At 51.4% G+C, this 27689-nt stretch overlaps 2 protein-coding genes and 1 long non-coding RNA gene across 6 annotated transcripts in view; 1 reads left to right on the forward strand and 2 right to left on the reverse strand.

Annotated features, from left to right (window-relative positions):
• The window catches only part of NELFCD (negative elongation factor complex member C/D), a 21050-nt gene extending 7719 nt beyond the window's left edge, over positions 1–13331 (reverse strand). Inside the window, exons 1-3 of the mRNA XM_061572032.1 lie at positions 13108–13331; positions 9855–9964; positions 202–311 (exon numbers count right to left, since the gene is read on the reverse strand). Of these exons, the coding sequence (XP_061428016.1) occupies positions 202–311; positions 9855–9964; positions 13108–13179 (292 nt within the window). The 5' untranslated portion in view covers positions 13180–13331. The remainder of the gene's footprint in view (positions 1–201; positions 312–9854; positions 9965–13107) is intronic.
• A 315-nt stretch (positions 13332–13646) lies between these two features.
• C49H5orf22 (chromosome 49 C5orf22 homolog) lies at positions 13647–27415 on the forward strand. Of its 4 annotated transcripts, none has more exons than XR_009756634.1 (9): positions 13647–13980; positions 16345–16490; positions 16998–17147; positions 17819–18722; positions 21123–21185; positions 22126–22244; positions 24698–24802; positions 26241–26380; positions 27187–27359. XR_009756634.1 is itself a non-coding variant. In XM_061571988.1 (9 exons), the coding sequence occupies exons 2-9, from the start codon at positions 16369–16371 to the stop codon at positions 27296–27298; spliced, it is 1680 nt and encodes a 559-aa protein (XP_061427972.1). In that variant the 5' UTR covers positions 13648–13987; positions 16345–16368; the 3' UTR covers positions 27299–27415. The 4 variants fall into 4 exon arrangements, 3 of the variants coding, with proteins under 3 accessions (XP_061427972.1, XP_061427971.1, XP_061427973.1); XM_061571988.1 differs by having other exon boundaries at positions 13648–13987; positions 24698–24767; positions 27187–27415; XM_061571987.1 differs by having other exon boundaries at positions 13648–13980; positions 24698–24767; positions 27187–27415.
• LOC133354837 (uncharacterized) lies at positions 22167–24136 on the reverse strand. Its single transcript, XR_009756635.1, has 3 exons — positions 23065–24136; positions 22580–22625; positions 22167–22258 (listed from the first exon to the last, which is right to left on the reverse strand). It is a non-coding gene; the product is annotated as an uncharacterized LOC133354837 (long non-coding RNA).
• Positions 27416–27689: the final 274 nt, after the last annotated feature.

Genomic DNA, 27689 nt, shown 5'->3' on the forward strand with positions numbered 1-27689 from the left:
TGCAGGGTTTTTTGGCAAAGGCCACACATCAAATAAATAGTCCAGAGATCTTCTCCAAATTAAAACTGTTTTACTTCATCAGTACTCGAGAGAGGATGAGGCTGGGTTGTGGTGGTTAGCGTTGGTGGGGCAGGGTGGAGTGACGGCAGTGCACGGCGGTAGCCCAGGGCGGTCTGGAGTGCGTGACCCAGTGGTGACTACCTGTCTGCATGAGCCACTCCGCCAGGAGGTTGACCGTCTGTGCCACCGCCGTGTAGTTCTCCGACAGCAGCTGGATGACGTTCTCCGGAGAGCCGCCTGCTTGGAAATACCTGCCGCCAGCAATGACAAGCAACCCAGGTGCCGCCTCTGCCTACCGCGGCAATGCTGCGTTGTGCACGCGCGCATTGCCCGTGTGTCAATCCACAGCTGCCCGAGGGCCTCCCCATGTCTTACAGCCAGAGGGTTATTTGACCATATTTCACCATACTGGCCCGTGCAGGTTGGTGAAGGTAGGGGGAAGTGCCACACGTCAAAGTATTTTGCTACACTAACCACAAGGTCTACAACACCCATTCTTGTGCTTGGTGGTCACCCATGAAAGCTCAATCCAGGCTCAACTCTACTCAGCTCCAAACGGTAGACAGATTGGGAGGCTTGGCGGGTGATTGTGGCTTAGCAGTTGGACAGGATGAGGTTGCTTTACATGTGCTTTACTCACATCATGTCAACATTCTCAAAAGCCCAAATCGTATCTGGAGCACTGGTGAGGAGTGATATCGATTCAGCCTTTGGCACCCCTTCCATTATCCCACATTGACCATCGTGGTGAAGTATGTTCAAACAACCCCCATGAATGACATGTCACGGGCGGCCTTCATCTATCAGTGAATGGAATTTGTAATAATGATTGTCTTACAGCCCTTTGTCAATCTCCTGCAGGATGACATGCTAATGCCCTTTTAGACCAACATAATCAACAGGCTAAGACAATATAGAAGACAGACAATACAGTTGGGACAAACTAATTTATTCTCGAATTGTGGTCATGAATCGTGGCAACTCATTGAATCTGGGTGGTGTGAATCTGGGTGGTGGTAGGGGTGTGAATCTGGGTGGTGGTGTGAATCTGGGTGGTGGTGTGAATCTGGGTGGTGGTGTGAATCTGGGTGGTGGTGTGAATCTGGGTGGTGGTGTGAATCTGGGTGGTGGTGTGAATCTGGGTGGTGGTGTGAATCTGGTGGTGGTGTGAATCTGGGTGGTGGTGTGAATCTGGGTGGTGGTGTGAATCTGGGTGGTGGTGTGAATCTGGGTGGTGGTGTGAATCTGGGTGGTGGTGTGAGTCTGGGTCGGGGTGGGGGTGTGAATCTGGGTGGTGGTGTGAATCTGGGTGGTGGTGTGAATCTGGGTGGTGGTGTGAATCTGGGTGGTGGTGTGAATCTGGGTGGTGGTGTGAATCTGGGTGGTGGTGTGAATCTGGGTGGTGGTGTGAATCTGGGTGGTGGTGTGAATCTGGGTGGTGGTGTGAATCTGGGTGTGGTGTGAATCTGGGTGGTGGTGTGAATCTGGTGGTGGTGTGAATCTGGGTGGTGGTGTTGAATCTGGGTGTGGTGTGAATCTGGGTGGTGGTGTGAATCGGGTGGTGGTGTGAATCTGGGTGGTGGGTGAATCTGGGTGGTGGTGTGAATCTGGTGGTGGTAGTGAATCTGGGTGGTGGTGTGAATCTGGGTGGTGGTGTGAATCTGGGTGGTGGTGTGAATCTGGGTGGTGGTGTGAATCTGGGTGGTGGTGTGAATCTGGGTGTGGTGTGAATCTGGGTGGTGGTGTGAATCTGGGTGGTGGTGTGAATCTGGGTGGTGGTGTGAATCTGGGTGTGGTGTGAATCTGGGTGGTGGTTGAATCTGGTGGTGGTGTGAATCTGGGTGGTGGTGTGAATCTGGGTGGTGGTGTGAATCTGGGTGGTGGTGTGAATCTGGGTGGTGGTGTGAATCTGGGTGGTGGTGTGAATCTGGAGTGGTGGTGTGAATCTGGGTGGTGGTGGAATCTGGGTGGTGGTGTGAATCTGGGTGGTGGTGTGAATCTAGGGTGGTGGTGTGAATCTGGGTGGTGGTGTGAATCTGGGTGGTGGTGTGAATCTGGGTGGTGGTGTGAATCTGGGTGGTGGTGTGAATCTGGGTGGTGGTGTGAATCTGGGTGGTGGTGTGAATCTGGGTTGGTGGTGTGAATCTGGGTGGTGGTGTGAATCTGGGTGGTGGTGTGAATCTGGGTGGTGGTGTGAATCTGGGTGGTGGTGTGAATCTGGGTGGTGGTGTGAATCTGGGTGGTGGTGTGAATCTGGGTGGTGGTGTGAATCTGGGTGGTGGTGTGAATCTGGGTGGTGGTGTGAATCTGGGTGGTGGTGTGAATCTGGGTGGTGGTGGGGTGTGAATCTGGGTGGTGGTGTGAATCTGGGTGGTGGTGTGAATCTGGGTGGTGGTGTGAATCTGGGTGGTGGTGTGAATCTGGGTGGTGGTGTGAATCTGGGTGGTGGTGTGAATTCTGGGTGGTGGTGTGAATCTGGGTGGTGGTGTGAATCTGGGTGGTGGTGTGAATCTGGGTGGTGGTGTGAATCTGGGTGGTGGTGTGAATCTGGGTGTGTGGTGAATCTGGGTGGTGGTGTGAATCTGGGTGGTGGTGTGAATCTGGGTGGTGGTGTGAATCTGGGTGGTGGTGTGAATCTGGGTGGTGGTGTGAATCTGGGTGGTGGTGTGAATCTGGGTGGTGGTGTGAATCTGGGTGGTGGTGTGAATCTGGGTGGTGGTGTGAATCTGGGTGGTGGTGTGAATCTGGGTGGTGGTGAATCTGGGTGGTGGTGTGAATCTGGGTGGTGGTGTGAATCTGGGTGGTGTGTGAATCTGGGTGGTGGTGTGAATCTGGGTGGTGGTGTGAATCTGGGTGGTGGTGAATCTGGGTGGTGGTGTGAATCTGGGTGGTGTGTGAATCTGGGTGGTGGTGTGAATCTGGGTGGTGTGAATCTGGGTGGTGGTGTGAATCTGGGTGGTGGTGTGAATCTGGTGGTGGTGTGAATCTGGGTGGTGGTGTGAATCTGGGTGGTGGTGTGAATCTGGGTGGTGGTGTGAATCTGGGTGGTGGTGTGAATCTGGGTGGTGGTGGGTGTGAATCTGGGTGGTGGTGTGAATCTGGTGGTGGTGGGGTGTGAATCTGGGTGGTGGTGTGAATCTGGGTGGTGTGTGAATCTGGGTGGTGGTGTGAATCTGGGTGGTGGTGTGAATCTGGGTGGTGGTGTGAATCTGGGTGGTGGTGTGAATCTGGGTGGTGGTGTGAATCTGGGTGGTGGTGTGAATCTGGGTGGTGGTGTGAATCTGGGTGGTGGTGTGAATCTGGTGGTGGTGGGTGTGAATCTGGGTGGTGGTGTGAATCTGGGTGGTGGTGGGGGGTGAATCTGGGTGGTGGTGTGAATCTGGGTGGTGGTGTGAATCTGGGTGGTGGTGGGGGTGTGAATCTGGGTGGTGGTGTGAATCTGGGTGGTGGTGGGGGTGAATCTGGTGGTGGGTGGTTGGTGGGATATGTGATCTGGTGGTGGTGGAATCTGGGTGGTGGTGTGAATCTGGGTGGTGGTGTGAATCTGGGTGGTGGTGTGAATCTGGGTGGTGGTGTGAATCTGGGTGGGTGGTGTGTGAATCTGGGTGGTGGTGTGAATCTGGGTGGTGGTGTGAATCTGGGTGTGTGGTGTGAATCTGGGTGGTGGTGTGAATCTGGGTGGTGGTGTGAATCTGGGTGGTGGTGTGAATCTGGGTGGTGGTGGGTGTGAATCTGGGTGGTGGTGTGAATCTGGGTGGTGGTGTGAATCTGGGTGGTGGTGTGATCTGTGGTGGTGGTGTGAATCTGGGTGGTGGTGTGAATCTGGGTGGTGGTGTGAAATCTGGGTGGTGGTGTGATCTGGGTGGGTGGTGTGAATCTGGGTGGTGGGTGGTGAATCTGGGTGGTGGTGTGAATCTGGGTGGTGGTGTGAATCTGGGTGGTGGTGTGAATCTGGGTGGTGGTGTGAATCTGGGTGGTGGTGTGAATCGGGTGGTGGTGTGAATCTGGGTGGTGGTGTGAATCTGGGTGTGGTGTGAATCTGGGTGGTGGTGTGAATCTGGGTGGTGGTGTGAATCTGGGTGGTGGTGTGAATCTGGGTGGTGGTGGTGAATCTGGGTGGTGGTTGTGAATCTGGGTGGTGGTGTGAATCTGGGTGGTGGTGGAATCTGGTGGTGGTGTGAATCTGGGTGGTGGTGTGAATCTGGGTGGTGGTGTGAATCTGGGTGGTGGTGTGAATCTGGGTGGTGTGTGAATCTGGTGGTGGTTGTGAATCTGGGTGGTGGTGTGAATCTGGGTGGGTGGTGTGAATCTGGGGTGGTGGGGTGTGAATCTGGGTGGTGGTGTGAATCTGGGTGGTGGTGTGAATCTGGGTGGTGGGTGTGAATCTGGGTGGTGGTGTGAATCTGGGTGGTGGTGTGAATCTGGGTGGTGGTGTGAATCTGGGTGGTAGGGGTGTGAATCTGGGTGGTGGTGTGAATCTGGGTGGTGGTGTGAATCTGGGTGGTGGTGTGAATCTGGGTGGTGGTGTGAATCTGGGTGGTGGTGTGAATCTGGGTGGTGGTGTGAATCTGGGTGGTGGTGTGAATCTGGGTGGTGGTGTGAATCTGGGTGGTGGTGTGAATCTGGGTGGTGGTGTGAATCTGGGTGGTGGTGTGAATCTGGGTGGTGGTGTGAATCTGGGTGGTGGTGTGAATCTGGGTGGTGGTGTGAATCTGGGTGGTGGTGTGAATCTGGGTGGTGGGTGTGAATCTGGGTGGTGGTGTGAATCTGGGTGGTGGTGTGAATCTGGGTGGTGGTGTGAATCTGGGTGGTGGTGTGAATCTGGGTGGTGGTGGTGAATCTGGGTGGTGGTGTGAATCTGGGTGGTGGTGTGAATCTGGGTGGTGTGTGAATCTGGTGGTGGTGGATCTGGTGGTTGTGAATCTGGGTGGTGGTGGGGGTGGTGAATCTGGGTGGTGGTGTGAATCTGGGTGGTGGTGTGAATCTGGGTGGGGGTGTGAATCTGGGTGGTGGTGTGAATCTGGGTGGTGGTGTGAATCGGGTGGTGGTGTGAATCTGGGTGGTGGTGTGAATCTGGGTGGTGGTGTGAATCTGGGTGGTGGTGTGAATCTGGGTGGTGGTGTGAATCTGGGTGGGGTGTGATCTGGGGTGGTGTGAATCGGGTGTGGTGTGAATCTGGGTGGTGGTGTGAATCTGGGTGGTGGTGTGAATCTGGGTGGTGGTGTGAATCTGGTGGTGGTGTGAATCTGGGTGGTGGTGTGAAATCTGGGTGGTGGTGTGAATCTGGGTGGTGTGTGAATCTGGGTGGTGGTGTGAATCTGGGTGGTGGTGTGAATCTGGGTGGTGGTGTGAATCTGGGTGGTGGTGTGAATCTGGGTGGTGGTGTGAATCTGGGTGGTGGTGGGGGTGTGAATCTGGGTGGTGGTGTGAATCTGGGTGGTGGTGGGGTGTGAATCTGGGTGGTGGTGTGAATCTGGGTGGTGGTGGGGGTGTGAATCTGGGTGGTGGTGTGAATCTGGGTGGTGGTGTGAATCTGGGTGGTGGTGTGAATCTGGGTGGTGGTGGGGTGTGAATCTGGGTGGTGGTGTGAATCTGGGTGGTGGTGTGAATCTGGGTGGTGGTGTGAATCTGGGTGGTGGTGTGAATCTGGGTGGTGGTGTGAATCTGGGTGGTGGTGTGAATCTGGGTGGTGGTGTGAATCTGGGTGGTGGTGTGAATCTGGGTGGTGGTGTGAATCTGGGTGGTGGGGGTGTGAATCTGGGTGGTGGTGTGAATCTGGGTGGTGGTGTGAATCTGGGTGGTGGTGTGAATCTGGGTGGTGGTGTGAATCTGGGTGGTGGTGTGAATCTGGGTGGTGGTGTGAATCTGGGTGGTGGTAGGGTGGTGGTGGGGGTGTGAATCTGGGTGGTGGTGTGAATCTGGGTGGTGGTGGGGGTGTGAATCTGGGTGGTGGTGTGAATCTGGGTGGTGGTGTGAATCTGGGTGGTGGTGTGAATCTGGGTGGTGGTGTGAATCTGGGTGGTGGTGTGAATCTGGGTGGTGGTGTGAATCTGGGTGGTGGTGTGAATCTGGTGGTGGTGTGAATCTGGGTGTGGTGTGAATCTGGTGGTGGTGTGAATCTGGGTGGTGGTGTGAATCTGGGTGGTGGTGTGAATCTGGGTGGTGGTGTGAATCTGGGTGGTGGGTGTGAATCTGGGTGGGGGTGTGAATCTGGGTGGTGGTGTGAATCTGGGTGGTGGTGTGAATCTGGGTGGTGGTGTGAATCTGGGGGGTGGTGTGAATCTGGGTGGGTGGTGTGAATCTGGGTGGTGGTGTGAATCTGGGTGGTGGTGTGAATCTGGGTGGTGGTGTGAATCTGGGTGGTGGTGTGAATCTGGGTGGTGGTGTGAATCTGGGTGGTGGTGTGAATCTGGGTGGTGGTGTGAATCTGGGTGGTGGTGTGAATCTGGGTGGTGGTGTGAATCTGGGTGGTGGGTGTGAATCTGGGTGGTGGTGTGAATCTGGGTGGTGTGAATCTGGGTGGTGGTTGTGACATTCCTGGGTGGTGGTGTGGAATCTGGGTGGTGGTGTTGAATCTGGGTGGTGGTGTGAATCTGGGTGGTGGTAGGGTTGTGGAATCTGGGTGGTGGTGTGACTCTGGGTGGTGGTGTTCTGACTCTGGGTGGTGCGTGTGAATCTGGGTGGTGGTGTGCATCTGGGTGGGTGGTGATTGAATCTGGGTGGTGGTGTTGAATTGGGTGGTAGGGTGTGAATCTGGGGGTGGTGGATTGTGAATCTGGGTGGTGGTTGTGAATCTGGGTGGTGGTGTGAATCTGGGTGGTGATGAATCTGGGTGGTGGTGTGAATCGTGAGGTGGTAGGGGTGTTGACTCTGTGGTGGTGCGTGTGAATATGGGTGGGTGGTTTTGAATCTGGGTGGTGGTGTGAATCTGGGTGTGTTAGGGTGTGACTCTGGATCGGTGGTGTGAACTCTGGGTGGTGGGTTGAATCTGGGTGGTGGTGTGAATCTGGGTGGTGGTGTTGTGATCTGGGTGGTGGTGATGAATCTGGGTGGTGGTAGGGTGTGAATCTGGTGGTGTTGTGTGAATCTGGGTGGTGGGGTGAATCTGGGTGGTGGTGTTGAATCTGGGTGGTGGTGTGAATCTGGGTGGTGTAGGGTCGTGTGAATCTGGGTGGTGGTGTGTTGAATCTGGGTGGTGGTGTGAATCTGGGTGGTGGGCTGAATCTGGGTGGTGGTGTGAATCTGGTGGTGGTGTGAATCTGGGTGGTGGTGAATCTGGGTGGTGGTGTGAATCTGGGTGGTGTGTGAATCTGGGTGGTGGTGTGAATCTGGGTGGGTGTGAATCTGGGTGGTGGTGTGAATCTGGGTGGTGTGTAATCTGGGTGGTGGTGTGAATCTGGGTGGTGGTGTGATCTGGGTGGTGGTGGAATCTGGGTGGTGGTGTGAATCTGGGTGGTGGTGTGAATCTGGGTGGTGGTGTGAATCTGGGTGGTGGTGTGAATCTGGGTGGTGTGAATCTGGGTGGTGGTGTGAATCTGGGTGGTGGTGTGAATCTGGGTGGTGGTGTGAATCTGGGTGTGTGACTGGGTGGTGGGGAATCTGGGTGGTGGTGGTGTGAATCTGGGTGGTGGTGTGAATCTGGGTGGTGGTGTGAATCTGGGTGGTGGTGTGAATCTGGTGGTGGTGTGAATCTGGGTGGTGGTGGTGGGTGTGAATCTGGGTGGTGGTGTGAATCTGGGTGGTGGTGTGAATCTGGGTGGTGGTGAATCTGGGTGGTGGTGTGAATCTGGGTGGTGGTGTGAATCTGGGTGGTGGTGTGAATCTGGGTGGTGGTTGAATCTGGGTGGTGGTGTGAATCTGGGTGGGGTGTGAATCTGGGGTGGTGTGAATCTGGGTGGTGGTGTGAATCTGGTGGTGTGAATCTGGGTGGTGGTGTGAATCTGGGGGTGGTGTGAATCTGGGTGGTGGAATCTGGTGGTGGTGTGAATCTGGTGGTGGTGTGAATCTGGGTGGTGGTGTGAATCTGGGTGGTGTGAATCTGGGTGTGTGGGTGTGTGAATCTGGGTGGTGGTGTGAATCTGGGTGGTGGTGTGAATCTGGGTGGTGGGGTGTGAATCTGGGTGTGGTGTGAATCTGGGTGGTGGTGTGAATCTGGGTGGTGGTGTGAATCTGGGTGGTGGTGTGAATCTGGGTGGTGGTGTGAATCTGGGTGGGTGTGAATCTGGGTGGTGTGTGAATCTGGGTGGTGGTGTGAATCTGGGTGGTGGTGTGAATCTGGGTGGTGGTGTGAATCTGGTGGTGGTGTGAATCTGGGTGGTGGTGTGAATCTGGGTGGTGGTGTGAATCTGGGTGGTGGTGTGAATCTGGGTGGTGGTGTGAATCTGGGTGGTGGTGTGAATCTGGGTGGTGGTGTGAATCTGGGTGTGGTGTGAATCTGGGTGGTGGTGTGAATCTGGGTGGTGGTGTGAATCTGGGTGGTGGTGTGAATCTGGGTGGTGGTGTGAATCTGGGTGGTGGTCTGGGTGGTGGTGTGAATCTGGGGTGGTGTGAATCTGGTGGTGGTGAATCTGGGTGGTGGTGAATCTGGGTGGTGGTGTGAATCTGGGTGTGGTGTGAATCTGGGTGGTGTGTGAATCTGGGTGTGGTGTGAATCTGGGTGGTGGTGTGAATCTGGTGGTGGTGTGAATCTGGGTGGTGGTGGGTGAATCTGGGTGGTGGTGTGAATCTGGGTGGTGGTGGTGTGAATCTGTGGTGGTGTGAATCTGGGTGGTGGTGTGAATCTGGGTGGGGTGTGAATCTGGGTGGTGGTGTGAATCTGGGTGGTGGTGTGAATCTGGGTGGTGGTGTGAATCTGGGTGGTGGTGTGAATCTGTGGTGGGTGAATCTGGGTGGTGTGAATCTGGGTGGTGTGTGAATCTGGGTGGTGGTGTGAATCTGGGTGTGGTGGGGGTGTGAATCTGGGTGGTGTGAATCTGGGTGGTGGGGTGTGAATCTGGGTGGTGGTGTGAATCTGGGTGGGTGTGAATCTGGGTGGGGTGTGAATCTGGGTGGTGGTGTGAATCTGGGTGGTGGTGTGAATCTGGGTGGGGGTGTGAATCTGGGTGGTGGTGTGAATCTGGGTGGTGGTGTGAATCTGGGTGGGTGGGGTGTGAATCTGGGTGGTGGTGTGAATCTGGGTGGTGGTGTGAATCTGGGTGGGGGTGGAATCTGGGGGGTTGACTGGGTGGTGGTGTGAATCTGGGTGGTGTTGTGAATCTGTGGTGGTGGGGTGTGAATCTGGGTGGTGGTGTTTGAACGGGTGGTGGTGTGAATCTGGGTGGGGTGTGAATCTGGTCGGGGTGATCTGGGTGGTTGGTTTGGGGTGTGAATATGGGTGGTTGGTGTGAATCGGGTGGTTGGTGGAATTGGGTGGGTTGAATCTGGGTGGTGGTGATGAATCTGGGTGGTGGTGTGAATCTGGGTGGTGGTGTGAATTGGGTCGGTGGTGTGAATCTGGGGTTGGTGGTGTGAATTGGGTGGTGGTGTGAATCTGGGTGGTGGTGTGAATCTGGCCGTGGTGTGGTGTGCATTGGGTGGTGGTGTGAATATGGTGGTGTGTGAATCTGGGTGGTGGTGTGAATCGTGTGGTGGTGTGAATCGGGTGGTGGTGTGAATCTGGGTGGTGGTGTGAATCTGGGTGGTGGTGTGAATCTGGGTGGTGGTGTGAATCTGGGTGGTGGTGTGAATCTGGGTGGTGGTGGGGGTCTTGATCGCTGGATGCCCACAATTTGGAACATGCGATGAGGAGGCCTCACCGCTTGAGCGTCGTGAAGATGATGGGCTCCATGATGAAGTCCCGGCTGGCAAACCTCATCAAGCACTCCCTCTGCGTCTCCTCATCGTCCTCCGCGTACTCCTCCTGTTGCTGTACATGGACGCACCCCAGGGTTGACAAATCAGCGACTTTATCGTGAGATTTATTTTACTTTTTGGATTTGCCTAGCGACAAAATGCTGTCAAAGCAACTGTGACACATAACAGCAATTTCCACTGCAGGACATAATGCAGATTTTAGAGTGGTTCCAAGTATGCATTGAGGACCCTGTATTGGTGGACTACTTGGTATATTGTCTTTTGATGTGATCCCGGGTGTGCAGAGTGCGGTGGCGACCTAGCGGGAGGGCATTCGCTGCTTTTTGCAGAGTTTTACGGTACGATTCCTGCAGCTGCCCTGGCTATTACTACTTCGGGTATACCGTGTGCTTCACAGTGAACTTTATACAATCCCCTGATTTTATTTAACAAGTCCAAATTTGCCAAATCTCAACATTATCCGGTATTATCCATAGCAATCATCGCCCCCCTACTGACGGACTAATGCCCCAGGTTGCGCTTGCTAACGAGACTACCCCGGTCTCTTGAGTTCTGTCGAGTAAAACGTGTGCTTGCTAATTATCGAGTGACATTGTGGCTGATATGCAGTGCCGGATTAAGCTAGTGCGAGGCCTGTCGCATGTTATAAAGGAACCCTAAAAAAACAAATATTAAAACGCATAGTAAAGCAATTGTATGTTTTCATTTGCTATACAGCCAGATAATACGACAAATCGCTAACCTTAAACACCCAGTCGTTCATAAAAGTTGAAGGCAGTATAGTACTATAGTAAGAGCAAGTGCAGAATAACTGCACCGGAATGGATAGCTTGAAAGCATTTAGCGCGGGGCCCTTCAAAGTGCGTGGCCCGTAGCATGTGCAGCTACTTTTGCTACGAGGATCATCCGACGCTGCCGGCATGTAATGTTGGCTGTGTTTCGGAAGGTCTGCAGACGTTCTTCTGCTTTGGAGGAGTCAACAACACTGGAGACAGCCAGGGGCAATGCATTTGTATTTCCCCGAGGTTATTCCCCCGACCCGAACCCTTGTCTTGAGCCCCAGTTCTGAAGCTGACCGTGACTCTGGTGGGACGAGCTTTGTCCAGCCCCTTGTGAATCTACTGCTGGATGGAGGCCACGGCGCTTCGTGTCAGTAGTGTGGATTCTTTAACCATAACTTCACGCTGAAGTGAGGGTTGCTCAAATATAATGCGGAGAAACACGGGACGGCTTCCGACACAGAAGCATCACTCGCAGTGCGCCGACCACTGGACACCACCGCTCCAGCCCCCAACTCAAATCACGAACGCCATCAAATGTGAAAGTGTCATCGTCTTGCGAGGAGGCGGACGTCAAACAAGCAGCCCGAGCGGGCAGCCCCCGTTCCATCGAGTCCGCTGTGGCGAGGCAAGCCGAAGGAATGCATCGTCATTGCCCCGTATTTGTCAGCCTCGTCATGGATGATGGCAGTGGACGTCTAACATTGAGGTGGAGGGGACGAGTGATAGATAACAATTAGTGGGTATTGATATCGATAACTAGTGGGTATTGATATCGATAATAATTAGTGGGTATTGATATAGCTAATTAGTGGGTATTGATATAGATGATAACGAGTGGGTATTGATATAGATGATAACGAGTGGGTATTGATATCGATAATTAGTGGGTATTGATATAGATGATAACGAGTGGGTATTGATATATATAATAATTAGTGGGTATTGATATATATAACTAGTGGGTATTGATATAGATGATAACGAGTGGGTATTGGTATCGATAATAACGAGTGGGTATTGAGGCGGACCCGAGCACGACTCCCAGAGGCGGGAGGAGGAGGAGGCGAGAACGCGCCCGCGTTAGCAGGGGCACATGCAGCAATAGAGAGATGCAGAGGAGAGTATATGTGTGTGTGAGATGCAGAGGAGCGGTGTGTGTGTGTGAGATAGAGAGATACAGAGAGGAGCGGTGTGTGTGTGTGTGTGAGAGATACAGAGAGGAGCGGTGTGTGTGTGTGAGATAGAGAGATACAGAGAGGAGCGGTGTGTGTGTGTGAGATAGAGATACAGAGAGGAGCGGTGTGTGTGTGAGATAGAGAGATACAGAGAGGAGCGGTGTGTGTGTGTGAGATAGAGAGATACAGAGAGGAGCGGTGTGTGTGTGTGAGATAGAGATACAGAGAGGAGCGGTGTGTGTGTGTGAGATAGAGATACAGAGAGGAGCGGTGTGTGTGTGTGAGATAGAGAGATACAGAGAGGAGCGGTGTGTGTGTGTGAGATAGAGAGATACAGAGAGGAGCGGTGTGTGTGTGTGAGATAGAGAGATACAGAGAGGAGCGGTGTGTGTGTGTGAGATAGAGAGATACAGAGAGGAGCGGTGTGTGTGTGTGAGATAGAGAGATACAGAGAGGAGCGGTGTGTGTGTGTGAGATAGAGATACAGAGAGGAGCGGTGTGTGTGTGAGATAGAGAGATACAGAGAGGAGCGGTATGTGTGTGTGTGAGATAGAGATACAGAGAGGAGCGGTATATGTGTGTGTGTGAGATACAGAGAAGCAGTATATGTATGTGAGAGATACAGAGAGGAGAGGAGCGGTGTGTGTGAGAGATACAGAGGAGCGGTGTGTGTGTGTGAGAGATACAGAGGAGCGGTGTGTGTGTGTGTGAGAGATACAGAGGAGCGGTGTGTGTGTGTGTGAGAGATACAGAGGAGCGGTGTGTGTGTGTGTGAGAGATACAGAGGAGCGGTGTGTGTGTGTGTGAGAGATACAGAGGAGCGGTGTGTGTGTGTGTGTGAGAGATACAGAGGAGCGGTGTGTGTGTGTGTGTGAGAGATACAGAGGAGCGGTGTGTGTGTGTGTGAGAGATACAGAGAGGAGCGGTATGTGTGTGTGTGAGATAGAGAGAATCGGTATGTGTGTGTACACGGCAATGACGATTAAGCAAATAGAGCCGCGCAGAATATAGCGGCGGCAATAGCCAGGGCACGAGAGGGACAGAGACGAGGCGCTAATCGATAGAGCGGACAAACACATCGCTGAGAAATACAACAGACCAAAGCCCTAGACATGCTAGGCACTAGACACAGCACTAGAGACGACGGCCAATTAAACAGGAGGCACCGCAGATAAAGAAACGTAGAAGCCGCGATTGTTGACCAAGGCCTCATTAGGCCCGGCGCCTCGCCTCGCTACCATCTCATCTTGGTCCTCCCAGTTGGCGCTGCCGCTGCTGCTGCTCGCGCCCCCAAAGTAGCCCTCGTCCATGCCGGGGAATCTGAGCTCGCTCTGGGCGAGGGGGCCGCGTTCTTTCCTTCTGCCGCTGCGACTTGGGTCCAAGTTTTTCGGCGCCAACTACGCGAACGTCTCCCGCCACGGGCGAAGCGCCGCTTCTCATAGGCCGCGCCGCAGCGGGGCGCCATCTTGGTCAGGGAGCGCGCAGCCATCTTGGTGTGGGTAGAAAGGGAAGCCATCTTTGGTGGGGGGGATCATATTGGTTCGGGGACAGAAAAGCCATCTTGGTCAGGGAGCGTGCGGCCATATTGGTTCGGGTACAGAGAAGCCATCTTGGTCAGGGAGCGTGCGGCCATATTGGTTCGGGTACAGAGAAGCCATCTTGGTCAGGGAGCGTGCGGCCATATTGGTTCGGGTACAGAGAAGCCATCTTGGTCAGGGAGCGTGCGGCCATATTGGTTCGGGTACAGTGAAGCCATATTGGTCAGGGAGCGTGCGGCCATCTTGGTTTGGGTAAAGAGAAGCCATCTTAGGTGAGGGAGCAACATTAACCATTGTACGAGTTCCGGTGGCGACGCGCGTCCGATGGGGAGGGAACTTGTCTCCCCGAGGTTACAAGGACGGGGGGACTCTCGTTAAGGGAGCACGACCCCTTGCAATTCCATTGGGAGTGTCGGCAGACGTCTTCACTCCGGTCACCACCCCTACTCTCCCTACGCAACATGGCCGCCCACCCAGCGCGTCCCCATTGACGTCCAGACGGAGGCGATGGCCGGGCGGCGTCTGAGGTCGTACACGTCTCTGCCCGTGTGGGTGGTGGAGGAGCACAACGATGTGAGAGGTGGTGGAGCAGCTTGATCTGTGGGGACATGATTGGTGGTGGTGGTGGTGATGAATGAGCTGGTAGTAATGATCCGGCAGTTGATTGACCATGGCTGGTGGTGGTGGTGCTGGTGATGAACGATTGTGATGGCGATGTATCTTGGCTACACATTCGAAATGTGTTCACCCGCGACGTCTTTACACGTTCTAGCGGAGTCCACACACTCGGGACTTTACTTCCCAGGTGTAGACGTTGCATCTCGAGGGATTTTATTTTCCAGGTGCAAAAATTTCAATCGATAAGTTAAAGAGGCGCTTAAAAAAAACCCCAAACGATGAGTGGTGGCCTGGTGGTGATTGTGGTGGTGGTGTGGTGGATGCCCTCCCCTCGTGGCCGACAAGATTTGACGGTGAAGTCGTCCACCTGTGGGGAGATGGAGCCATGAAAATCCGACCGTGCAATCTGCCCAGGTGCTGGGCAGATTGCACGGCTGCCAACCCCGTGTTCTTGTGCAGGGAGATGGAGTTTGCAAGTCCATACGGAGGCGTGAAGCCGTTTCAATGCGGGCAAACACAATTCTGTGTTTCTCCCTCGTGATGGGACTTTGTAGGATGAACGTTGAGATTTGTGAGGGCACGGGGTGACCAGTCAGGTCTGAGTTGGTCTAAGAAGGTTGGCACTGATGAGGGGTTGACAGGTGTGGGATTGTTCAGGTTTCAAGTTGATTTTGTTTAAGCAGGTGAGAGTTCTGGAACGAGGAGAGTCTCTCCATGGAACATGTTTGGCAGTGTCCAAGATTATATTTAAAAAACAAGAATAGATTTTACCCTTTCTGGCAATAAAACAGGTGTTAAGATGTTTAAACACCAAATATAAACCTTTTGCAAGGCATCAAGTCTGCATTAACCATACTTGGGGCAAAACATGCTCTGATAATGTATGCTCTTAGGTTTTTTCGGTAAGGTCACGTAGGTAAAAAATAAATAATAAAAATAAAAGAAATAATAGAAATAAAATAAATCACGACGTTTCGGAGGCAACACAAGTCTCCGTCATCAGGTGGGACCGTCACAGCTAAATTTACTATATCAAGGAAGTTATTTTTTTACTTCGATTATTTCTTTTATTTTTATTATTTATTTTTACCTACGTGACTTTACCGAAAAAACCTAAGAGTATGAATCCTTGCAGTCACGAAAGCTTCAAATCTAGAATCTGATAATGTACTTGCATTATCTTTGAAACTGATTGGCCTACACCAGAGGCATCCTTCTTGATGGGGTTGTCTGGCCAGTGTTAGACCACCGAAAGGTGAACTGAAGAGAGGCAATTCAATTATCAGAACACTTATAGCTCGAGTCGAGCAGTTATATCTATGGGATCTTTTTGCCAGTATCCACGATTTGCCACAAGTATGTGTGGTTAATGTATACTTGATTAATCTTGATTTGATTACTTGCCGAAGGTATCTGATCTTGACTGAAAGCTTTCGTGACTGCAGGAATTCATATTCTTTGGGTCTTTCGGTAAAGCCACGTAGATCAAATAAAAAAAATATCACGACGTTTCTATCGCAACGCAAGCAATCGTCATCAGGTGAGAAATGTTGCGGGAGACCTGGTGGGAGCGCTGCTCAGGTAAGGAGTTATAAAGGTTTGGGATGGGCGTAGCCCAAGGGTCAGTGGGAGGGGCTAGAGATGATATTTGCATGTAAATGTAAGATTGGGTAAATCTTGACAAACGAAGCTGTGGGGGTAGCCATTGTATTGTGAGAGATTAGCATGTCAATTTAAGAAGTTTGCTTGTAAATGTAAGCTCGGAGAGAGCTCAGAAAGAGCTATCGCCACATGGAGGTGGAAAAGGATGGTAAGCCGCCATTTAGTAATTCAACTAACGGTGAAAGACCAAAAGAATATGTATCTATGCGATGTTTGTATTATTTCCAGAAAGGGTAAAACCTGTTCTTTTCATCATGTCGGAGAGTTTCATTAGCAAGAGTGACCTGGGGCACTAGTCCGCTGCCACGGCGCGCTGTGTGTGTGATACCCATTGAGTAATTTGCGGTTTCATTTTATAATAGGTCCCTGACGTCAGTTACACAATGGCCTACTCGTGCGAATGACGGGGATTTTAAAGCCCACTCATGAAGACGGCGCATAATATTGTGATATTATAATTACACCCACGGCAACCAGGGCGGCCGCTGGATTTGAGCCGTGAACCCCCGCTATGCCACATCAACACCCAACATCGCAGGATCGTTGGACATGGCGACGGGTCTGATGACGGGCATCAGGGCATGCTCCTCTGCCCATGCGCTGATGGCCCGTGTCCCTCTTGTGTCTAATACGTGTCTCCTCGTGTCCTGTGCTCAGGTCCTGCCTCACATATACCGGGCCATGGGCTCCCGGCACCTGCCCATGGAGGGCCTCACCCTGCTGCATGTGGACGCACACCCCGACCTGTTGCTGCCCGTGTCCCTCCCTGCACGCACCGTCCATGACCCCCACACGCTGTTCAGGTGCGAGGCTTCGGGCACTGCGGCTGAATAGTAGATGTAAAAGCTACGAGGTGCCTGGCACTGCCGGATTTTGGGCCAGGAGTAGGGTGCGGGTCAGTGGGGGGTGAGATGTTTATTTTTTCTATAACACAAATATTTTTACTTGGAGAATCCCTTGAGACGGAACAACTCGTTTGCAAATGTGTCCTAGGTCTCAAGTAACACATAGAAAAGGGCTTGTACTAGTGGTTGCTTATTTAGGGCCCGTGAGATGGCTACTACATCTTTTTATATACATGTGTAAAAATAATCACGCTTGGTCTTCCTCGGTGCACTCGTTATTTTAGCCTCATCATGGTCACTCTTAGTTCTTTAGTGGGAACCAGTCCTAGTTGATGATTTTCATCCATTGTTGACGAGTACAAAGTATAAAACTTTGTTGAGTAAATCTTTCGTCGCTAATTTTATTTACAACATTAATGCCGATCGCTACGCCACGTCCCTCCCGCACGTTCCCCCCTGGCACAGCGAGCTGAGCATCGAGAACTGGGTGCTGCCGGCGGTGTTTGCGGGCCATGTGGCGCGCGTCGTGTGGGTGAGGCCACCCTGGGCTCGCACGATGCGTGAAGGCCGACACAACTTCTGCATCGGGAGGGACCCGGACAGCGGCACCATCAGGCAAGGCCTCTCGCAGTCGCGTCGCGTGTTTGTTCTCGTCAGCATCTGGAGGTCATTAAAAACCTTTCGCGATGCCTCTGGCAGATTTATTCCAGTTCTCATGGTGCAGGAATTCGTGTTTCACTGTTTCCAGTTTTTCACATGATTCCATAAAGTTTAGGGTGACCTCGAACTTATTTTCCTTAATATTTTGTTTTTTAACATCTCCTTGCTGTCTCCACCTCTTCTCTAAAGTGCCTTAGAATCTTTAGAATTGCAGCACTATATATATAATTATTATGCACAAAATACTCAACAGCAGTCGTTGCAATGTTTATAGTCTCCGCATGTAACTATATCTTAAAACACTTTGCATGAATGGACTGCATTAGTGAAGAAGGTTAAATGGGAGTGGAGAAAGGTAGGGGGGGCGCACGGAAGAGGAGTGAGAGGAACGCCGTGGCACAGCCCAGGAGCAATGAGCACAAGCCCAGGGGACAAAGTAACTAGGACCCAATGAGTGTCATGGTCGTTTCAGGGGGCCAGGGCCCATTGCCAATTATTCACGTGGCCCAAGTAATTCCATCAGTCGTCATGATGTGATTGAAGACTTCAATATGTTTGTTTAGTTTGTAGCCTAAATGTAACAGTATCGTATTTGCGTACGAATTGCATAAATCGTGTTCCGGCAGGGTGAGTAGCACTGAGAGCTACTTCCTGAGCGACGCTCTCTACCTGCCGGAGGGCCGCCTGGAGGACGCTAAGCCGGTGGCGCTGGAGGTGGTCACCCTCCCGCTGAATGCCGACGATGCTGGCGCCAGCACCGATGTCCCGGCTGGCAGGAAGCGGCGACTTGAGCTGGAGGAGACAGAGTCAGCCGCACCCCCCAAGGCGGCGCACGTGGAGCCTGGGGTGGCGCAAGGTCAGGCCGCATCATCCGTCAATTATCCGGAGTCTCGCTCACGGCGAGAGGAGGCGAGCGGGGCACATGTGAAGGCAGGACCATCAGCTGACAGAACATCACCTGGTCAGCAGACATCAACTGACAAAACATCACACAGGCAGGAAAGGAAACCTGAGCAACCAACATCAACCAAACGGTTAACATCACCTGGGCAGCAAATGTCACGTGACAAAACATCACAGAAACAGCAAGCAACACCTGGACGACAATCAGAACCTGGCCAAACGACATCGCCTGAACAGGAAGCGTCACATGAGCCTGCAACATCACCTGCACAGGAAATATCACCAGTTGAACTAAGAAAATCACCAAAGCCGGAAACATCCACTGCAGAGAAAGACCCATCACCCACTGAAGAGATGTCACCCGCAGATCGACATTTGTTGCCCGAGGGGGCCCCAGCAGGGCCAACGAGAGGGCCCGTTCCACCGGGGGTGACCGCCGCAGTGAACGGCCCCCGTGGCCAGGAGTCGTGCGATGTGGATGGTGCGGGGCACCGGTGGCGCGGGGGTGTGCGCGCCGTGGCTTTGAGGCTGCTGGAGGCGTGCCCCGGCGACGGCGCCACCCTAATCCTCGACATCGACCTCGACTTCTTCTCCGTGAAGAATCCGTTCCGCGACATATACTCGCAGGTGCGCGCTCGCCTCACCAAGCATCGCAGACGGCCTGTGGCAGGCAGCCCAGCTCGGCTACTTTCATCGGTTCAGTAAAGGCTAAGAGACGCAGTGCGCACCAGAAATAACGTGCGCAGATATTGCAGTCATCTTCACATTTAAACTTCGCTTGTTTACATGCCTCAGCAACTCAAAGCGCCTTACGTCGTAAATCATCGCTAACATTCAAAGGTCACCGCCAGTGGCGTCTGGTCCTTGTGCGGCACAAGATGATTCAGCACCGGCCGTTAAATGGGCATTAGTCTGCCAGTGGGAGGCATTATCTGAAATCACATTTAATTTGTGGGTACATTTTCAAACTTTCCAAATTTGACCATGATGCCAGAATACAATGGCCGACTCATGTCGAATTATGTCACGAGCTCATTAACGTCTGATGTGAAGCAGATTGTGTGTACGGTATGTTACGGTTAGTACACCAGCGGTATTAAACAAGGCGACCTGCCAGATTCGAACCATGAACTTCTGTAAAATAAGCGGCGACCACGCGATTGCCAGGCCCACGTCACCAATTATACCGTGTCCTCCTGGACATAAAGGTTTTATTTTTAGGTCAATATCAAGATGTCATGACGGCTAAAGTGGTTAATGCCACCACACCTTGCTAACGCTTTCTATCATCTGCCAGATCCCACAGCTGCTGCTGTACTCAAATATATATATTTTTTATTCCAGAAAAGTTATGAACCAGAGAGTTGTTCAGTGTAGTACTGTGCAGTTTTCGAAATTGGATTGTGACTTTCGGTAGATTGTCATGTTCTTTTCTTACCCTTTCATGGTGCTTTTTAATTATTTTTATGACGCAAAAACGCATTCTAAATTTATCTTGGTGAATATAGCAGGCTTTTGTCCATAATACGTTTATGCTGGAGCACACCACCCCTGAATTAACACGATATTTTGAGGACACGGTGTACACTAGCAGAGTATTTTTCAGGGAAATCATCGCCAGCGCGCTCGCATTTAACCATGAGCCGCTATAGCAGCTCAGTACGGTATTGGCAAAATGACGGAGTTCAGAGAATACGGAGTTTGTTGAAAATTGTGTTCAGTGAAAAACAATTGGCCTACATGGAACACAACATCGCGTATTGTCACCTGTGGTCTGATTGGAAGTTTTCATCCCCAGTTGCCTGCTAGCTGAAAAAGCAATGAGATTTTGACAGATTTGGGCAACTAAAGTGTTCTATTACGATACAAAATGGTGCAGCAACGGTTGTCCTACAGTTGACCGAGTGCATCGTGACTTTTGCAGTTGTGCTTCTGGGAGCCTCGTATATTGGCACGGCTTCAACGAGGAGAGTGGTCCGTGCTTTTCTTAGATGTTGTGCTGATTATTGCGTCCATTATCCACTCTAATCTCAGCATGTATCATCTTCTTGTTTTATGTTCAACTTTTGTTCTCCGTATGTCCTATCGGTGTCTTGTCACGAGGCAGTGTTCACTCGGAACTCTCGCAGGGCAGTGCGTCGCCCCCGTGTTGGATGGCGGCATGCGAAAAGAGATATCAGAACTCATTCTGTGAGTCCTTCAAGTGACGTTTTATTAATGCATCGTGCCGTAGAGATGCCCGTTACATCGCAATAAAACTGAAACGTAAGTTTTTAATTCTAAGAACTAAGACGTTTTGTCACATTAAATGAAACGCCAAATCATTTTACCCTAAATCACAGCGGTACAGGCTTAATGTCTCCTTAATGCGATGATGCCTCTTTAATCCACTCGCCGACGCCCAAAGCGACGGCAGGAAGAGCTGAAGTGAGACCACGAGGTGGCGCTACGTCACGTTTCCCACGTGCAGTAATTATAATCCCGTGTATGGACCCCAGGAAACATCTAGAGGTCACAGGACTCTCTCAGAAGGATCCTGCTTTGGGACGATGTTGGGCCAATCCCGTGATTGAGTATTTGGCGCCATGTGAGAGGAAACTATTACTCACCCAGAGAAAACCTACTACTCATACAGGGGGATATCACTCGATGCTCTGCTCGCCATGCATTGCCCCCCACCCCCCCCCCCCCGTGTTCCCTTCTCCTCGCCTCATCGTTTCACCTTCACGCGAACACAGGTACAGCAAGCGACGGTCCTGCTGGCATCTGTCCACTGCAATGAGCGGAGCTTTGGAACTTGCAGAAAAATACAAGAATTTGAATTTTAGAACTCCATTTTCTTATACACGTTAATCCTTTTGTCACTCAACTGCTGGATGGGGGCTTCCCCACGTCTGTGCACTGGTCAGTGCAGGTCGGTGAAGGCGGTGTGAGCAGAGACGTGCAGAAGTACAGCAAAACGGATTTTGCCCGGGTCTTTGCCGCCGTGCGTTTTGCACCGTAACTCACGATCGCGTTTGTCGACAGGCGGAGCTGGCGCTGCTACACGACCTCTACGCGTTTTCCCGGCCAGACACGGACACGGAGGAGGTGATGGCATTGCTGTGTTGAGCTGCGTTTGTCGCGGAGGGGTTTTACCTGGGCTGGACAGTGCTCCTATAGCCTGATAACGTGCTTACCCGCACATATGTACACCTGGATTTAACTAGACGCGCGAATTAACGCATTGTCTCTTTCGCACAGGTGGTCTGAGCTGCATAAAGTCATTTAGGGTAAAATAAATAGAAATGTCACAAATGTAGGTTCAATAATAATTTAGAAACAGATTTCCAACGAACCCCTCATCATTAAGCAAGTTTAACGAGATTGCATAAAAAAGATTATATGTATACACGTCAGTCTGATGCAGGATGAGGGTCTTCCCACGTCATGTGGGTTGTTTGACCATACTTCACCACGCCGGTCAGTGTGTGTTGGTGTGGGTGGGGAGACGTGGGAGCATGGGGCTCATGGAAGTACGGACAAATGGGATTTTTAGGCATTGCCCTCTGCTGAAATCATAGCCCAGCAGCAGGACCATTGCATTGCTTTTGAGGTGCAGCCCTTGGTGACCTCTGTGATGCATTGTGGTGGTTGTGAGTCCAATGGTGGCGTGCGTGTGTGATTGTAGTGGTGAATGCAGTGGTGGTTGTGATGAATGTGTGGATGTGATGATTGTGTAGTGGGGTGGTTGAAATGATTGCTGTAAAATTTTTACTTAACTTTTGTGACTGCAGGAATTCATATTCTTTGGTTCTTTCGGTAAAGTCACATAGAAAAATAATAATAGTGAATACAATATAAACTACGACGTTTGGATCACAACACAAGCGATCATCTTCTGAAGATGATCGCTTGTGTTGTGATCGAAACGTCTATGTTCTATCTACGTGACTTTACCGAAAGAACCAAAGAATATGATTGCCGTAGTTTTGATGATGGTGGTGGCTTACATATGGTTGTGGTGGTTGTGGCGGTGGTTGCTGTGCAGGCTCTGGTGAGTGCCGTGAGACGGCGTCAGCAGCACCTGGAGGAGCTGGAGCTGACGTTTGTGGAGCTGAGCCGAGACGATGGCCCCCAGAGCCTGGAGGTGCTCGACAGCGACCCACGGTGATGCCCCACGACTGCACTCACCACACACACCCCAGGCTGAGTGTCGAGACGCCTCGACCAAACCACACCAGCGCACCCATCAAGACCATATACCACCCACACACGCATCACCGCACCCATTGCACCACTTGCGACTTATCACGGCCGTCTCAATCAAACCGCACAATCGCCACCGTGCTAATAAAACTGCGTGTGCCGCCATGCCATTCGCCACCAAACCGCACTCACCCCACGACGTGCATTCGTGCTGCATCATGCCCCCGATCGTCTCCAAAATAAATATGAAAATCTAAATGTAAATGAAGGTGCCATTCGTGCAGATGAGAGGTTACCGAAGAGTGACCTTGGAAACCAGGTCCGTGAAGCCACCCTCGGTGCCTGTTGGCAGACGCACGGTAATGTCAGAATCAGAACCAGAATATTTATTTATACTGGGGGAGGAATCCAATGAGCTAGAAAGCTTTTATTCACAGATGTCCAGTAGGGACGGGCAAGAACGTCACAACAGCAAACGGTACAAAAAACACGATTGTAGTGCAAAGTCCAAGAAAGGTAAATAAATCGCCCAAACACATACAAATGAAACTAAACCATCCTACCAGACAAAGCCTGCCGCGGTATGAACCCGGCCATCAATAATATAACTCAACGAAGTGGCTTATCATTTGAACATTTATAGCAGCAAAACTAATCAAAATAGTCAGGAATGTAAATTTCATTGTCTTGTCACCACGTGACGATGATAACGTGACTATAATAAAATTGGTACAAAGAGAGGAAATGATTGACTGACATGGCAGGGGCCGTGCGTTCGTACGAGAGGTTTCTTGTGCGGCGTAGATAGTGGCACAGTTCTTTCCCTCTGCGTTCTTCTGTCTTCCGCTGCTCTTCCAAGAATCATCCCTCGATCACCTCTCACTACCACAAATGACAAATAGAAACCACTCCACGTGAATCAATAACAGTGTCACTGCAGAAAATAATAGGGGCTCTTGCGGGCACTGGCTGCCCCCCGATTATACGGGTCGTTGCTCAAAATGTCAGCCCGTTTCCAAGGCGGTGTTCATGACGACTGTGATGTGATGAGTTTTTATATATTTGTGTTCAGCCACAGAACAATTTGATGTATTTTTTTATTCTTATCTGGATTTTATTTCAGAGGCTAGGTACCTATTCCACATTGCACTTTGATGAGCTCTTGAAATGACATTTCCTGAACAGACAAAAGGAAAAGGAGCTCTTATCCTGTTCATGTGCAAGGTTTGAATTATATAAAAAGGATTACTGGCAGGCGTTCAGGTGTTTAAACACCAACTAGACAACTATTTCAAGACATCTAGTCTGCATTAACCACGCATACTTGTGGGGAAAAAATGCAAAGGAATGTGTTTCGATATTGTACGCACTCTTTGAAAGTGATTGGCCTTCACCAGCGACGTACTCTTCCATAGCGTGGTCTCTGCCAAAAGGTGAAAAGTACGGAGATAATGCGAACACAAAAGCATGAATAGCTCAGGTTAAGCAGTTATATCTGTGCGACACTTTTGCCAGTATCAAGATTTGAATGCCAAAAATGGTTTCACCTTTCCTGGCATAAATATCTTGATAGTGGTGAAAGGTCCCCATAGATATGTAAGGTTTGGTTTAACCCACATTTCTGTAATCTGAAGGGAAAGTTTACCCATTGTACCTCACCCTGACAGACTGTGTTTGACGAGTGCACTTAAGCAGTGACCTTTCTCCCTCTGTCAGAGACCGTTCCAACACGGTTTTGAAAAGAATCCTGGCTCCACATTGTCCAAGAGAGGTTGAGAATGGTTGAATATTATTTGAAGTTTAAAAGTTTTATTTAAATTCTTAAGTGTATATTTGTCTTGATTTAAAGCTTTCGTGACTGCAGGGATTCATATTCTTGGTTCTTTCGGTAAAGTAACGTATAAGGGAAATAATGCAATAAAAAATATATAAAAACAAAAAATATATTTTTATTACTTTATTATTTCCCTTCTACGTGACTTTACCGAAAGAACCAAGAATATGTATATTTGTAATTTATTTTGTAAACTGAGCATTATTAAATACGTGAAATTGTTTGTCCTTAGAGTAACAAGTCTGTGCTCTCCATTTGCCTGGGTGAAAAGTGGTGGCGATCTGTCCTTGCCCAGTCCTGGTCAGCCTGGCTCTAAAACTCATTCAAATAAATGTTCGCCTATGGGCAATCTTAGTCTTTGTTTATTGTAAGTCTATCGGCAATGTTAGTCTTTGGGCAATGTTAGTCTATGGGCATTCTAAGTCTGTGGGCATATTAGTCTGCAGGCAATGCAAGTCTGGGGGCAATGTAAATCGATGGTCAATGTTAGTCGATGAGTGAAAACTGGGCATCGTCCTTTCCCAGTCCTGGCCAGCTGGCTTAAAAACTCAACTCACGATTTGTACATTTTTAATTGCAGGTGGACGTCACTGGTCAAGCTGGTGACAAGTCTCAAGAGCAGGCTGAAGGAGCGGCCTGACTACGCGATGGTGACGACCCAGTCGTTCTCACCGTGCACGCAGCCGTGGGTGGCAAGCCGCAACAGGGCAAAGGGCGGGCTGTGATGAAACTCCGCGGGGGGGACGGTCAATGTTGCCCGGATGATTCCACGAAAACACGACGGTGATTCCGTCACGAGCGATGTGGCCACCGGGCAAACATGCCTACGACCAAATCACCCAGCAGGCACCTGATCTCGGCAGCTAAGCAGCTGCTGCTAAGCCTGGATAGCGCTTTGATTCGGTGTTGAAGGTTGTTGCCGTGGTGCTCTATTGTGGGCAGCAAATTCCATTGTTGTAGAATACTGCGCTGAACACGTCCGTGCTTCCTGCTGATATGAAGCCGCACTGACTAGCGTGGCGAAGTATGATCAAATAACTCCCACGAACCCACAAGGCGTGGCGGGGAGGCCCTCGTCCAGTAAGCGGGTTTACAAAAGGGCTGTACGTATTTGCGCACAAACGTACACACGTGCGGGAGCAATACATCGTAGTAAAAAACACGGGGAGAATGGGGGATAAGACGTGAACAGAAATAACAACGGAGCAGGGAGACGCTGGAGAGATTTCCCCCAGGCAGCCAACTGGGGCGACAGGGCCACCAAGGTCAAATCAAACAATTGGCAGGAAGTGTCCAATGTGCAATTAAGCTACAAACACAGCCTGATTCTAAAACCACACAACACAATGTGGAGTTACACAGCACGACGTCTGGCCACGTCTCAAGACGCTGCGTGGAAACAATGGGTGTGTTCATTTCATCGAGAGAACGAGGCGATCCGTCATAGGCAGAGGAGAAAAGATCTTGATCATGGACTTGAACAGAGGCACGGATTGCTGGGGGAGGGAGTTCCAAACTATGGGGGCAGCAGAAGGAGATGAGCGACCTCCTGCTGAACGAAGGTCGACTCGGGGCGTCGACTAACAGCCTTGGTTGCTTTATCTGAGAGTTCGTAGGGTGAAGCAGTATAGTTACACGGTCTTCTTATTCTACTCTTCTTCGCTCCCTGTGGAGCATAAGGCCGCAACACGCCCACGCCATGCCGGATGGTCTTTAGCAGCTTTCTCTTATGTTCTTGTTGCAGCTCCATAACAATTCTGGGTTTTCCGGGGTGGGATTGTAGCCCCACGCCCAACCTGGAGAACCAGGGGTTGTCCATTTCGTCTGTCCTCTACCCTTTGATCAGTCCGGCATGGTTGGACCTACTGGGAGCCCAAGGCTCCCGCCGGCTTTTTTCTCTAAGTCATTGGAGGCACACAAGTTTCTCTACCACGACAAGGCGACAACCCACGAGAGAGGGGAGAGATAGGAGAGTCGTGGAGGGGAGTGGAGTGAGATGAGAGGGGAGAGGGCACACCCTGCCCCACCCTGCCCAACGCTGCCCCACGCTGCCCCAGTCCTCTGCTTATTGCGGTTTACGCACCCAGTCACGCAACCCCTCCACGTGCGTCGCGTGCGTGCAGGTGCATCAGGCGGGCCTGACGTGCGACGACCAGGAGCTGCCGCATCACGTGAGCTCGCAGCCAGAGCTCAGCGCCCTGCTGCTCGGTCTGAGGGATGCGCTGTGCGTTCTGCCTGCCCCCACCATCGTCACCATGGCACGGTCTGCTCGCCTGCTTGCGCCCTCACCCCGTGTGTGTGTGTTCTTGGTACAGTCCTCGTGCATACTGGCCTCGTGTTTGTGGTTCAGTATTTGGGGAGCGGCAGTGTAGTGGTGAGCGCGCTGCGGTACGAAGCAGGCAACTCGAGTTAGATTCCTGCTCATGGCCAACGTCAGTGATGTATGTTTGAATCGGTTCTGGGCCTTACCTAAGTCGACAAGCCCTAAATGAGTGGTGTGGTGTGTAAACAGCACTGCGGAGACAAAGGCGGCCAGGTATGGTGCTGGCCACCCACTCCCTCGTGTGCTGTGCCCCAACAATCTGTTAAAGTCTACATGAGGGATCTTTGTCTTGTGGTTCAAGATGGATGAGCACGCACCCCTTTGTGTGTGTGTTGTATTGGTACAGTCTGCATAAATACTGGCCCCATATGTGTGGGGTGACAGTACATTTTGCATCTATCCTGACCGCTTATGTGTCTGCGTATGTGTCTGCGCATGTGTGGTGTAGTGGTCAGGAAACTGTGCGAAGAATCCGGCGACATAACATCAGGAGCGAATTATATCTGGACTGGTCCTGGTCCTCCCCCCACATTTGGTCCAAAAATGAGCTCATGTTGCAGTGAGGAAACATCAGCAATGGGGAGACAAAAGTGTCTGGGTGTGGTGTTGGCCACCCATCCCTTTGTGTGCCATGCCGGCCTTTCATAGGTGCTCTCTAACAGCACGTTGCCCCAACAGGCTGTTATCGGCTATACGGGTGATCTGTCTTCTTTGTGTGTGTGTTGTTGACCCTGTGTATGTTATAGGTCCAGCCTGGACGACTACTGTCCCCCAGACCAGGTTGAGGAGATACAGGAGCGCGTGCTGGAGATGCTGGAGGATCTGTACGGAGACCTGGAGGTGCACATGGAGTATTAGAACACGGGGCGCACGGTGACAAGCGGAGGGACTTGTGGAGACGCGTTGAGACATTTGCGGAGACTTTGCCCTCCATGCTCGGTTTTGTTTGTTTACAATAAAAAAAGAGCAAATTTTGAGCACACTTGAAGGACACATTTTATCTTACGGTGTTCTATGTGGTCTAAATCTGCAGTTAACACAATTTCAAACTCTAGCAGATCCAAAGAGGCAACTGCCAGACTCCTCGCCATCTTAAAGATTCTCCATGGACCCGTGTCTGCCTACCTCTCCCCTCTCGTCTCTCTCTGCTCCCCTCCAAGCACTCTCCACATACTCTCCTACCTCTCATCTCACTCTACTGCCCGACACACGTGGCAAGCCAAAATCCATCCTCCAGCCACGCTGGGCA

The sequence above is a fragment of the Lethenteron reissneri genome, chromosome 49 (assembly GCF_015708825.2).
Source record: "Lethenteron reissneri isolate LAM-NWPU_2019-01 chromosome 49, ASM1570882v1, whole genome shotgun sequence".
NCBI classification, from domain to species: domain Eukaryota; kingdom Metazoa; phylum Chordata; class Hyperoartia; order Petromyzontiformes; family Petromyzontidae; genus Lethenteron; species Lethenteron reissneri.

Excerpts from the sequence above, each read along its gene's own strand:
- C49H5orf22 (XM_061571987.1), top strand. The coding sequence starts at position 13,915 with ATGGCCGGGCGGCGTCTGAGGTCGTACACGTCTCTGCCCGTGTGGGTG. Across the intron at positions 17,148-17,818 it reads CCGGACAGCGGCACCATCAG|GGTGAGTAGCACTGAGAGCT; the intron begins GCAAGGCCTCTC and ends GTGTTCCGGCAG. Across the intron at positions 21,186-22,125 it reads CAGACACGGACACGGAGGAG|GCTCTGGTGAGTGCCGTGAG; the intron begins GTGATGGCATTG and ends GTTGCTGTGCAG.